General features: G+C 37.3%; 1 protein-coding gene across 2 annotated transcripts in view; it reads right to left on the bottom strand.

Moving 5' to 3' along the window:
* The window catches only part of KLHDC10 (kelch domain containing 10), a 52,245-nt gene that overhangs the window by 14,466 nt on the left and 23,940 nt on the right, over positions 1–13,839 (bottom strand). For both annotated transcript variants that reach the window (XM_069461607.1, XM_069461608.1), the window contains one exon: positions 3,141–3,362. In XM_069461607.1, the coding sequence (XP_069317708.1) occupies positions 3,141–3,362 (222 nt within the window). The remainder of the gene's footprint in view (positions 1–3,140; positions 3,363–13,839) is intronic.

Here is a 13,839-nt window from a genome sequence, read left to right as displayed (position 1 = left end):
ATAACGTGTGTGAAGTACAGGCATACCTCATTTTATAGCACTTTGCTTCACTGCACTTTACTTCATCGTACTTTGCAAGATACTGAGCTTTTTATCTCTCTCTATCCCTCCTTCCCCCTACCCTTTTCAACCTCTGTCTTACTTTTTACTTCTATAAGGTTGACTTTTTTTAGCTAGAAGTGATTAAGCTTAGTGAGGAAGGCATGTCTAAAGCCAACATAGGCCAAAACCTAGGACTCTGGTGCCAAATAGTTAGCCAGTGGTCAATGCAAAGGAAAAGTTCTTGAAGGAAATTAAAAGTGCTATTCCGGTAAACAAACAAATGGTAAGAAAGGGAAACAGCCTTATTGCTGATACAGAGAAAGTTTTACTAGTCTGGACAGAAGATCAAACCAGCCACAACATTCCCCTTACGCCAAAGCCTAATCCAGAGCAAGGCCGTGACTCTCTTTAATTCTATGAAGGCTGAGAGAGGCGAGGAAGCTGCAGAAGAAAAGTTGAAAGGTAGCAGAGTTTGGTTCCATGAGGTTTAAGGAAAGAAACTGTCTTTATAGGTGAAGCAGCAAGTGCTGCTATAGAAGCTGTAGCAAGGTATTTGGAAGATCTAACTAAGATAACTGACTGCTTGAGGCCAGGAGTTAAAGACCAGCCTGAGCAAAAGCAAGACCCCATCTCTACTAAAAATAGAAAAAATTAGCCAGGCATGGTGGTGCATGCCTGTAGTCCCAGATACTTGGGAGGCTGAGGCAGGAAGATCGCCGGAGCCCAAGAGTTTGAGGTTACCGTGAGCTAGGCTGACGCCACGGCACTCTAGCCTGGACAACAGAGTGAGACTCGTTGTCTCACTCAAAAAAACAAAAACAAAAACAAAAACAAAAAAAAACACAAAAGAGGGTACTAATGTAACTGTGCAGCTGGTGACTTTAAGTGGAAGCCAGTGTTCATTTACCATTCCAAAAATCCTGGAACCTTTAAGAATTACGCTAAATCTACTCTGCCTGTGCTGTGTAAATGGAGCAATAAAGCCTGCAAGAAAGCACAGCTGCGACGTTTACTGAATATTTTAAGCCCACTGTTGAGACCTAATACTCAGAAAAAAGATTCCTTTCAAAATATTACCGCTTATTAACAATGCATCTGGTCACCCAAGAGCTCTCTTGGATATGTACAAGGAGATTAATATTGTTTTCATGCCTGCTAACACAATATCCATTCTGTAGCCCATGGATCAAACAGTAATTTCAACTTTCAAGTTTTATTATTTATGAAATACATTTTGTAAGACTATAGCTGCCGTAGACAGTGATTCTTCTGATGGATCTCGGCAAAGTAAATTGAAAACCTTCTGTATAGGACTCCCCATTCCTGATGCCATTAAGAACATTAGTGATTCAGGGAGGTCAAAATATCAACATTAACAGGAGTTTGGAAGAAATTGATTCCAACCCTCACGGATGACTTTGAAGGGTTCAAGACTCCAGTGGAGGAATTTACTATGGATGTGATGGAAATAGCAGGAGAACTAGAACCAGAAATGGAGCCTGAGCTGCGCACAGTGACACGTGCCTGTTAGTCACAGCTACTTGAGAGGCTGAGGCTAGAGGACAGCTTGAGCCCAGGAGTTTGAGGCCAACCCAGGCTATATAGCAAGACCCTGTCTCTAACACAAAAACGAATCAAAAAAAGAAAAAGAAAAAGAAAAAAAGAAATGAAAAAGAAATGAAGCCTCAGCCGGGTGTGGTGGCTCATGCCTGTAATCCTAGCACTCTGGGAGGCCAAGGCTGGTGGATCATTTGAGCTCAGGAGTTCGAGACCAGCCTGAGCAAGAGCGAGACCCCCATCTCTACTAAAAATAGAAAGAAATTAGCTGGACAACTAAAAATATGTAGAAAAAAAAAATTAGCCGTGCATGGTGGCACGTGCCTGTAGTCCCAGCTACTCAGGAGGCTGAGGCAGAAGGATCACTTGAGCCCAGGAGTTTGAGGTTGCTGTGAGCTAGGCTGACGCCACGGCACTCACTCTAGCCCGGGCAACAAAGCAAGACTCTGTCTCAAAAAAAAAAGAAAGAAAGAAATGAAGCCTGAAGATGTAACTGAATTGCTGTAATCTCATAATCAATCTTGAATGGATGAGGAGTTGCTTCTTATGGATAAACAAAAAAAGTAGTTTCTTGAGATGGAATCTACTCCTGATGAAAATGCTATGAACGTTGTTGAAATGACAACAAAGGATTTAGAAGATTACATAAACTGAGTTGATAAAGCAAGGGCAGAATTTGAGAAGACTCACTCCAATTTTGAAGGAAGTTCTACTGTGGGTCAAATGCTACCAAACAGCATTGCATGCTACAGAGAAATCTTTCATGGAAGGAAAAGTCCATCGATGCAGCAAACTTCATTGTCATCTTATTTTAAGAAATGGCCACAGCCACCCCAATCTTCAGCAACCACTACCCAGATGAGTCAGCTGCCATCAACATTGAGGAAAGACCCTACACCAGTAAAAAGATTGTCTTGCTGAAGGCTCAGGTGATCATTAGAATTTTTTAGCAGTAAAATATTTTTAATTAAGGTACGTACTTTTTTTTAGACATATTGCTATTGTAGACTTAATCAACCAAAGTACAGTGTAAACATCACTTTTATATGTACTGAGAAACCAAAGAAAAATTTGTGTGACTTGCTTTATTGCAATGGTCTGGAACGGAACCTGCAATATCTCTGAGGTATGCCTGTACTTCACTTGATAGCTATTAATTATCATCATTATAAGTCCCATTTGTTGATTTTCTACTACATTTTGCCTAGCATATATATGATACTTTATAGTGCTTCTTGGCCTTTTGGGCTAAGATCAAATATATGTGATACTTTATACTGAACCCTCTAAGATCCCACTTTACAGGTAAGGAAATTAAAGCTAAAATGTATCTGGCAAGCAAATGGTATACAGCTGGATTCAAACTCAGGACCCAAGTGATTATGAATCACCATGCTGCCTTATTATCCTAATAAAAAGCTTATCCATCCACAGGGTTAAATCATATTACAGTATTAGAAATTATTAACAAGAAGCATGTGACATTGAACCTGGCCTCTCAGACATTTCATAAAGTGAAGGGAAGAAATGCTTGCACTCACGTGACATAGACGCCAATTCCCGGGGCATGTAGCCATCTGTGCCCATCTGGTGCCACACTCCTGTAGCAAAATGATACCTCCAAAGCTCCCGGAAGAGAGGATAGTCTTCATTATCTGGCCCTCCAGACTCGTCATAATCTGGGTTATAACCTCCAAACACATACAGATTGGTGTTGTCTGCCACACAGCGATGCCCACTTCGTGCTGGTGGAGGTCTGTGGCCTAGGAGAGAAGAGGACATTTTTCCACAGTGGCCTACCAGATTAAAAGCACAAACAAAATTAGGTAACAACCATTTTAGCTTTAAAAGAGAATCGGGGAAGATTCAAATAATCACCCAAAAGCTTACAGGACAAATTTGCTTATTTCCTTAGAGGAGGAAAAAAACACAGGCCAACTAAATTAAACTGTGAATATTAGAGAACTACATAAATATAATCACAAATGTGAATGAGTCATGTATAAATAAAAATATACATACACAAAACCTATGGTTTTTCCACAAGATATAATTATATACTTAAAATGAAAACTGGCTGTCAAGGAGTTATAGCAAAGTTTAGAATTTAAATACCATTCCAGATATCATGGTGGTTAACAAAGAATATCCTTATATTTATCTCAGAGGACATCTTTCATCCTATTAAGAACTTTACTAAGAAAAGCTATTTCTACAATTTATATTTGAAAGCTTTCTGAAGTTTAAATTATATCAACTAGTTCACTAAAAATTACTTCAAGTTTATTTTAGAATAAAAACAAAAAAAAATTATTATTTCTATTATATTATCCTTACAATTTTTTATACCCTATGCAAACCCTCACATAGCTTCAGAACCAAAGATGCTTACATATATATTGGATGGCATAAGAAGCTACCATAGTTGTTTATTGCCCTAAAGATGCATCTACTTTTACATGTTAGTAATAGATACTATTAATAGACATTAATTAGTATTTACAACAATGCTAGACACCTAATAAACATCTGTTATACAAATAAACATTTATTACCAACCTAATACGGGCCTTATTTTTTTAAGTCAAAATTCCACTTCCTAGGGTATGGTTTTAAACAAGAACTGACAAGAAATTTTGCATATATCTAGAGCAACTAAAAAAACAAAACAAAAATGAGTGAGTCACTCAGGTCCAACCTTTAGTCCTGTTTGAGCATCTTTGATGGTTCCTCACCCTCAAGTACCAAGTCCTCTGCCCAGCATTTTAGAGCAGCAGTCCCCAGCCTTTTTGGTACCAGGGACTGGTTTCACGGAAGACAATTTTTCCACGGGTCGGGGGTGGGGGTGGGGCAGGGAGGAGGCGGAGCTCGGGCGGTGACGCCAACAATGAGGAGCAGCTGTAAATACAGATGAAGCTTTGCTGGCTTGCTCACCACCGCTCACCTCCTGCTGTGTGCCGGGTTCCTAAATTTCAAGGAAGACGATTTTTTTTGGCGGGGGGCGGAGCTCAGGCGGTGATGCAGCCTGGTTTCCTACCAGACCGGTCTGTGGGCCGGGGATTGGGGACCGCAGTTTTAGAGCCTCTCCCCCACTAGACTTGTCCTGCCTTCTCTCTCACACTCACTACTGCCTGTTTAAGTTGGTCTCTGCTTGGAAAGCACAGCAGCCCTCTCTTACACCTTGGCTTGGTCTCCCTACGCTTTAGTCCCTAGTTGTGAAAATGCCTCCACGGCTAGCCCATGCAGCCCTTTCTCATCAGGCAAATCCTAGGGCCTTCCAGGTCAGTACCATACTACTCAAATATCAGGGCATCCATGTACAATTAATAAGCCTATGTAAACACACAAATCTAATATTAGGCAAACTATAATCAATTGGCAAATTTACTAATGAGCTGTGATTTACCTTAAAGGAAGAACTCAATTTCTCTTTCTAGTACTAAACCACAGAAAGTGTGGTATGGACACAAGAGCAAGGGCTCCCTCCTATGGATGTCTAGATTGGAATCCAGGCTCTTTCTAACTGCTGCCTTGAGTAAGGCACTGACTTTCACTGAGTTCTCAGCTCCCTCGTTTGTCTATGGGGATATTATTACTGTACCTCATAGATTTATTACATGTGTTATGTTAAAGGATGTTTATTGGTTTGTATAGGCATCTTTCTAGGAGGCTGTGAGCTGAGGGAAGAGGAATGTATGTCTATTCACCTTTCTATGATGAAACCTAGGGCACACAGAAAACACTGAACAGTTGGGAATCCGCTAATCTGGCATTTGTCTGTTCATTTTTCACATCCAAATAGATTATAAGCTCCTCAAGGGCAAAGGTCATGTATAATAATTATCCTGTATCACCCGCGACACCTAAAACAATTGGAGATACATAATTGGTACTACAAGTTTTGTTGACTTTAGCTTCAGGTCAAAGTAAACAGTAACACAGGTGATTAAAACAGTGTCCAACTCTCAGTGGACTTTGATATTATTATGCTTAAGAGATATATGATTCAGGAGACAAGCATTAGATTATGCAATGGTCTTCTCAAGACACAAATGCTCTAAGAATTAATGAGACAAATTTAAAGAAAAAACATAACAGAGTTACTATGGTCAACAGAGAGGAACTCTAAGAATTCTATAATGTCATTTGCTGTATTACCTGAAGCCAATACATAATTTTTAAAGCTGCTTTTGGGCAAATATGAAAATAAATATAGTATATTCTAGATTGTCTCTACATGGCTGTTCAGCAGAGAATGTATTCCATTATAAGTTTATTGCCAACTATTTCTGGGACAACTATAACTCACACAGATTATACATTGAGGAGTCAGTAAAAAGATGGTTTTATGTTTACCCATCATTCATTAAGTCAAAAACATTACTGGACACCAGCTATGTATCATGCCTGTGGTAGGTGCAGGGGATACAGTCATAAGACGATTACTATCTCTGTCTTCTGGAGCTTGCAGTCTAGCTCTGCACTGTCCAACAGGGTGGCCACTAGCCATAACATACGGCCATTGAGCAGCTGAACAGGGCTGGTCCAAACTGATACATGCTTTAAATGTAAAATACCCACAGGATTTCAAAGACTTAGTACCCCAAAATGAATGTAAAATTATTAGTTTTTATATTGATTATATGTTAAAATGACATTTTTTATATACTGAGTTAAATAAAAATAATGTCACCTTTTTTACTTTTTTTAACGTGGGTAATAGAAAATGTTTAATTTTATGGCTCACATAATATTTCTATCAGACACTGCTGGTCTAGCCTAATTACTAGCTTCTGTTAATAATTTCTGGATCTGCTGGGCATAGTGGCTCATGCCTATAATCCCAGCACTTTGGGAGGCCAAGGCAGGAGGATCGCTTGAGCCCAGGAGTTTGAGGCTGCAGTGAACTATGATTGTGCCATTGTACTCCAGCATGGGCAAGAGAGAGAAATCCTATCTCAAAAGGAAAAAAAAAAAAAAAAAAAAGATCTGTGCAAATCAAACTGTTGGGTAAAGAGCATTTAATTAATGTTTGATAAACATTAGACGTCCTGTCAAGGATCCTTATAGCTGGAAGTAAAGAGGCAAATCCTCTCTCTAGTCAGTAACTACAGATTTCTTTCTCATATTTATAGCTTAAGAGTGACTAAATATTAAAAAGCCATTTCATTTTGAGTAACTATGGGAAGTTGTCGGGGTTAATGCCATGGAGACTAAGCATTAACTTTCATTATAGACTCCTCAACTTTGACAAAAATGAAATTGGGTTTAGAGTCCATAAAGTAGCTCTTTAAATCCTCCCCCAAATTCTCCATGTGCAAATCCCATTTTCCTAAAAATTACTTGCTGCTAATAAAATCTCCGTAGCATTGGTTTACCTTATTCTGGAACTTCCATTAGAAAATGTAAAAGTAAAAAATTAAAACTGAACCCGTATGCAGAAGTTATTTCTCATAGTATCCAGAAGGGAACATGCAGCTAAGAGATGTGTACCTGTGATGTCTGACCCATCTTCTCTTCCATGCCACAAGCACTTGCTCTTTACCCCAGGGAGTAAGCAGGAGCTTACAGCAACCAGGGAAATGGGTTTTAGTTTCTAGCCCAAAGGCAGAAAAAGGCTCTATATCTGAGATAATGTCACAGATGATTAGGTTGTTCCCAATGTTTTCACTATTATAAATAATACTGTTAATAAAGCTTCTTCTACATACATTCATATGCAAGTGCTTGAGTATTTCTGGAAGTAGAATTTCTGCGTCAACGGAATATGCATTTAAAATTGTTATAGTTACACTGCTGTTATAGGACCATATTGCTCTCCAAAAAGGATGGACCAATTTATACTCCCAGTAATGGGTATGGAAGTGCCTATTTTTTCATGCTGTCTTTATCCTTTTTTTGTGCCAATCTGATGGGTACAAATTGGAGTCAGGTTAATTTGCATTTCTCTTATTTTACTAGTTCACATGTTTATTGGCCCATTTGTATTTCAGACATAAACCCATCATGTCTGCAACTTACTCTCAAATAGCTGAAACAGAAAAGCAATATGCATATACATATATCTATGTATATATGTTTTATGCATGGAGGGGAAAGGGAGAGGAGGGGGAGCAGGATGAAACAAATGAGATAAAATGTTAACATTTGGGGAATCTCGGTGAAGGATTTTTTTTTTTTGAGACTGGGTATCACTCTGTCACCCAGTCTGGAGCGCACTGGCATCATCATAGCACATTGTAACCTCACACTCTTGGGCTCAAGGGATCCTCCTGCCTCAGCCTCCCCAGTAGCTAGGACACAGGCACACACCACCATGCTCGGCTAATTTTTTAAAAAATTTTTTGTAGAGACAGGGTCTTGCTATGTTGCCCAAGCTGGTCTTAAACTCCTGGGCTCAAGCTTATCCCCCTGCCTTGGCCTCCAAAAGTGCTGAGATTACAAGTGTGAGCCACCCCGCTCAGCCAGAAGAATTTTTTTACCATTCTTGAAATAATAAGTCTGAAATAATATCAAAATAAAGATTACATTTTAAAAGTCTCTTGGGGATTTTATTTGGGGCACTCCATGAAGTAACAATCTCTAGCCATTTATTCCTGTCTTTTTTGATGTCCATCAATACAGTTTCATTGTTTTCTTCTTGTTTAAAAGTACTTTATAAATTTCCATAAAATTGTGAAGAGATAGATATCTCTTTTATTTTCTAACTGATTGTTGTTAATATACAGGAAAGTGATTTACTTTTGCAAGTCTAAATTTTATCCAGCCAGCTTTCTGAACTCTAGTATTAGATATCATTAGTTAATTACCTTGAAGTTTATAGGCAATCAGATCATCTGCTATTAATTCTAACTTTCAGCCCTTTCTTTCCAATATGTGTACCTCTTTCTTTTTTTTTTTTTTTTTTCCTGATCTTCTATTGTATTGGCTAAAACCTCCAGAAGAAGGCTGAATAAAGGAGAAGATAGTGGGCATCTTTCTCTCATTTTCACTTTAATGAGGATACTGGTAAGGTTTTTACCATTATATATGATGTTTGCTATTGGTTTCTTTTAGATACCTGTATTCTACCATTAAATAATAATAATAAATTTTCTTTTATCCCTGGATGCCTAGAAATTTTTTTCATTACCAGGAATGTATGTGATTTTTAAAAAAAAATAAAGTTTATATTCAAATGTAACATACAGAAAAGCACATATGTCACAAGGGTTCATTAACTAAATGAACACAGAGTACCAAATTTTATTAAATGCTTTTTTTGATGCCAGGACAAACACTCTTTTCCTTTTAACCTACTAAAGTAGTAAACTAACACATCCCACAGATAAAGCTCATTTGATCTTGATTTCTTTTCTTTTTATTTCCCTGCCATCTTACATTATTTTTTTTATCATTCTTTGCTTCATTTTTCTAATTTTCTGACTTTACTGAAATAATCAAGCTTTCTTTTCTTTCCTTTTTTCCTAGACCTACATCTTATTACCCCTAACACTTTCCAAAAAACCACAAATTTTATTTTTCTAACATTATTAAGAATAAACCACATATGGAAAGAAAGTTGCCTATTAATGGTGGTTATCTCTGGAAAGGGGAGTAAGGTGAGTGAAGATGTGAAGCAGGACCTCTGATTTTTTTTAACTCCTTTTATTGTGAAATATAATATATGTATAGGAATGTACATAGATATAAATGTAGAATTTAACAAATTATTAAAAAGAGAACATATAACCATCATCCAGGTCAAGAAATATAATAGAATATGACAAATATAGAGTTTAACAAATTATCTAAAAGGGAACATACAGCCATCATCCAGGTCAAGAGACAGAATATTACATAAAGTTTAACAAATTATTTAAAAGGGAACATAGAGCCATCATCCCAGTCAAGAAACAGAATATTGCCAGCACCCAGAGGCCCTCGCCTGCTCTTCTTGACCACACCCTCCAACACACTCCCCCACTTCACTTCTAGAGGTAACCTATTTCCTGATTTTTATGGCGATCATAAAATTTGCAATCTTTTTATAGCTTTATTATACCTAAGTATGCATCCCTAAACAATATTTTATTTTTGTTTTTATTGTTTATTTTGGCCTAGTTTTGAAGTATATTTTAATAGAATGATATACTATGTATTCTTTCTGGGCTCTTTCATTCACAATTATGTTTCTGAGATTCATCCATTGTTGTTGTTGGTAGAGGTGGTCTGTTCATTTCCATTGCCAAATAGTTTTGCTTTTTTTTTTGAGACAGGGTCTCGCTCTGTCACCCCCGGTAGAGTGCAGTGGTGTCATCATAGCTCACTGCAACCTCAAACTCCTGAGCTCAAATGATCCTTTTGCCTCAGCCTCCCAAGTAGCTGGGACTATAGATGCATACCACCACACCAGGCTAATTTTTCTACTTTTTTTGGTAGAGACAGGTTCTTGCTATGTTGCTCAGGCTGGTCTTGAACTCCTGGCCTCAAGTGATCTTCCCACCTTGGCCTCCCAAAGTGCTAGGATTACAGGCATGACCCACTGTGCCCGGCCTTGTTATCAGCCTTTTTTTTTTTTTTTAAATATTTGAACTGTTTTTATTTATCAATGATTAATCTTTTAAATATTCCATTATCATTCCTGGTATACCTATTTTACCACATTGACTGCCACACTAGAAAAAAAATTTTTTCCCTGGGGCCATGTTGTTTTATTAAAACAAAATGATCCTTTCTAACTTGTTATTTTTTATTGTTTTCTGTGCATGAGTTATATGCAATACAATCCACGTTTTTAGAATTAAATTGTCAGTATTAATTGTAACAATAAGAATATCAACAAGTAAGATTTTCACAAGCCAACCGTAGGGTTTTACTTCATGAGGCCCCGGGCTCAAAACTAACCTGAGTTAAAGACAACTCACATGGTAGTCAGTGTGTTAACTGCTCTGGTTCAGGAATTGGGTAACACTTCTATTAAGTACCTATTATCAGTCTTTTTAATTTAGAAATTCCTATGGGTTCGTAGACATATCTTGTGGTTTTTAATATGCATTTCTCTCATTACTAATGAGGTTGAGCACTTTTTCATGTTTATTGGCCATTTGGATTTTTTCTATTGGGAAATATGTGTTCAAGCCTCTCATACATTCTCTTATTGAGATAAGATTGAGATTTTTATTGATTTGTACAAACTCGTTATATATCCTTGCAATAAAGACCTTCACTTTTCACCCTATATATTTCCATATATTTGAATTTTTCTTTTAATAAGTAGATATTACATCTGTAAATTTTAAAACAAAAAATTATAGGACCTTAAGCACTACTCCCAATTTGTTTAATTTTAGTTACAGAATGTCACATAGTTGACCCTTGAACAACACAGGTTTGAAGTAAGTGGGTCTACTTATATGTGGGTTTTCTTCTGCCTCTGCCACCCCTGAGACATGAAGACCAACTCCTCCTCTTCCTCCTCAATGTCAAGATGACAAAGATGAGGACCTTTCCAGTGATCCACTTCCACTTAATGAATAGCAAACATATTTTCCCTTCCTTATGATTTTCTTAATAATATCTTCTTTTCTCTAGCTTACTTTAAGAATACAGTATATATTTTAATATTAATACATATACAAAATATGTGTTAATCGACTATTTGTTATCAATAAGGCTTCTGGTCAATAGTAAGCTATCAGTAGTTAAGTTTTTGGGGAGTCAAAAGTGATGTGCAGATAACTGCACAGAGGGTCAGTGTCCCTAACCCTTGAGTTGTTCAAGGATCAACTGTGTGTGCGTGTATGTGTGTGTACACACATGTACATATTTATATTATTTCTCTATATTTTTAGAAATCTCAACACTTATATTAGGCTTCATGGTCCCTTTATTTAAACACAGCTTCAAGTTTTACTGGTTTCTTTGCACACTACTGCTTCTTGTATCCAAATCTTCCTCATTTTTGGATTTTTCCTTTTACTGGGAGTACCTCTTCAAGCAGTTTTCTTATAATGGGAGTATGTCATAAACTTTTGGAGATCTTTTTTATTTTGACTCCTCACTTAAACATTAGTAAGGCTGAGTACAGAATTCTGTCTTGAAAATAATTTCCCCTCAGAATACTAAAGGCACTTACTTATCTTCTGGCAAACCATGTTACAGGTGAGAATTCCCTGCATACCAGTCTGATTTTCAGTCTTGAGTCTTTCATGTAACTCATTTTCTACCTCTGGAATCATAAATAGTTCAGTAATGTATAGGAATGTGCTTTTTGTTGGTTTGTTTTTGCATTTTTCCTGCCTGCTCCTTGGTATACCCTTTATACTGGAAAACTAAGAGTCTTTCTTCAGTAGAGGGAACTATTCTTTATTTCTTTATTTTTTCCCTTCCATTGTTTGCTTTTCCTTCTCTGACTCCTGTGAAATGGATACTGGGTCACTTAGATCTATCCTCACAGTATACATTTTCCTCATGTACTTTCTATCTGTAGGTCTTTTTGGTCTGCCTATTTCCTCTACTTTATTTTCATGAAAAGTAACTGGTTGTAAGCCTATTATTTAGCCCTCCAACTGAGTTTTTATTTCAGCAATCAATTCTTCAACATAGAACTAATTTGTTAATTATTACTTTTTATTCATGGCAGCTGGCTTTTTATTTATGGATCCAATTCACTCTTGGCTCTGTGAGGCTACCCCCTGTGATTTGAACTTCCTAAAGTTCCATTTTGCTTCCTCGTTATCTCTGTTCCCACCATGGGCAGCTGTTTTATTTGTTCATCTTAGTCACTCTCTTCTAAGTCTAGTTTCCCTCAAATGTCTGGCGAACCTTGATCACCTATTCATATTATTATAATAAATGAACACATTGGTTAGTTATGGTAAGAAATATGTGTCTCCTCAACAGTTGTATTAATCAGTCTCCAAAACCTCCAAATGGGAGGTCTGTCTGACTGGGGGGTCTCTGCAAGTAAGTGGTACAGTGACAGACATGTTTCCCTGTAGAAGTGGAGAAAAAGAAAGCAGTTTTACCTTATTGCCAAAACAGGGCAAGCTATATTTCGATGGTATGATCTTTTAATGTACACCAATCCTTGATGGAGCTGCTTTTCTTTTCTTCCCCCCACTCCACCGTCCTCATCCAGTCTATTGTGGAGGTCCATTACCTAAGGGTCTGCTTTGTGCACTCTCTCCAATCCCAGTGCATGCTCACAATGACCTCCCCAAAGCAAATCCCCTACTTTGCTTGAAGAATTCATGGCTTTATCCTGGGAATGAATGCCATTGCTAGAGCTCTTTATGTGAAAGGGGGGAGAGAAGGAGTAGGGAAAGTAACTGTTTTGAAAGCAGTTCTTTGTTTGCCCTGATGTTCCAACTTCCCCCAAACCTGCTCCCTCTTCCTATACTTGCTGTCTATAAACTTAGAGTTTCAGGAAAGAGCTCTACTAAGAAATTCTCTGATTTCTGTCATGCAGCAGGAGCACCTATTTTGGGTTGCATTTTATTCTGTGCTGGTTCTTCAATCAATATAATTCCAACTGCCTTCTATTACCCTGAAATTCCTCAAAATTTCTGGCATTATAATTATAATAATAATAATAACAGCACCTAACATTAATTCAACATTTGCCACATGTAAAAAATTTTCCTAAGTATTTTGCATATATTGTCTCTCTTGATCTTCAAAATAACTCTAACTTTACAGATGAGGCAACTGAGGCAAAAACAGAATAAGCAACTTGCCCAAGGTCACATAGATGGTAAATGGCAGAGCCTGGATTCAGACACAGGTAATTTAGCTTTAGAGTCTCCCTTTTCTGTTTTTTTTATTACAATGATGATTTATTCTTTGTTTTATGTCTGTTTTGTCATTTTCAATGATATCTGAGAAGCAGGGGAAGGTAAATAGGTATGTTTAGTCCATCATCTTATAATGGAAACCCACTGTTTTTGCTACATAGGTATTATTGTTTTCACTACACCACACTTTTAATTGGTATCTTTTAGAGAAGATGCAGGATCTAGTGAAGGAATCTAGTGACAGGAAACGGGCCCTATGAAACTGTCTACAATCAAAATCAAGAGACGTAATGCAAAGGATTCCCCAAATGAGAGGCTTGGAAATGACTATTTGAAAAGTATAGATAAATTAAAAAAAAAAAACTAATGAAACATTAAACAATAGCATTTTCATGTTCTGAACAATTCATTAGTTCATTGTCACCGCCATCAGAAAGAAGTTGAGAAAGTACTAAAATTTTAG

The sequence above is a fragment of the Eulemur rufifrons genome, chromosome 29, assembly GCF_041146395.1.
Source record: "Eulemur rufifrons isolate Redbay chromosome 29, OSU_ERuf_1, whole genome shotgun sequence".
NCBI lineage: Eukaryota > Metazoa > Chordata > Mammalia > Primates > Lemuridae > Eulemur > Eulemur rufifrons.
The sequence above is the reverse complement of the archived record's forward strand: the minus strand, read 5'-3'. Positions and strand labels throughout refer to the sequence as shown.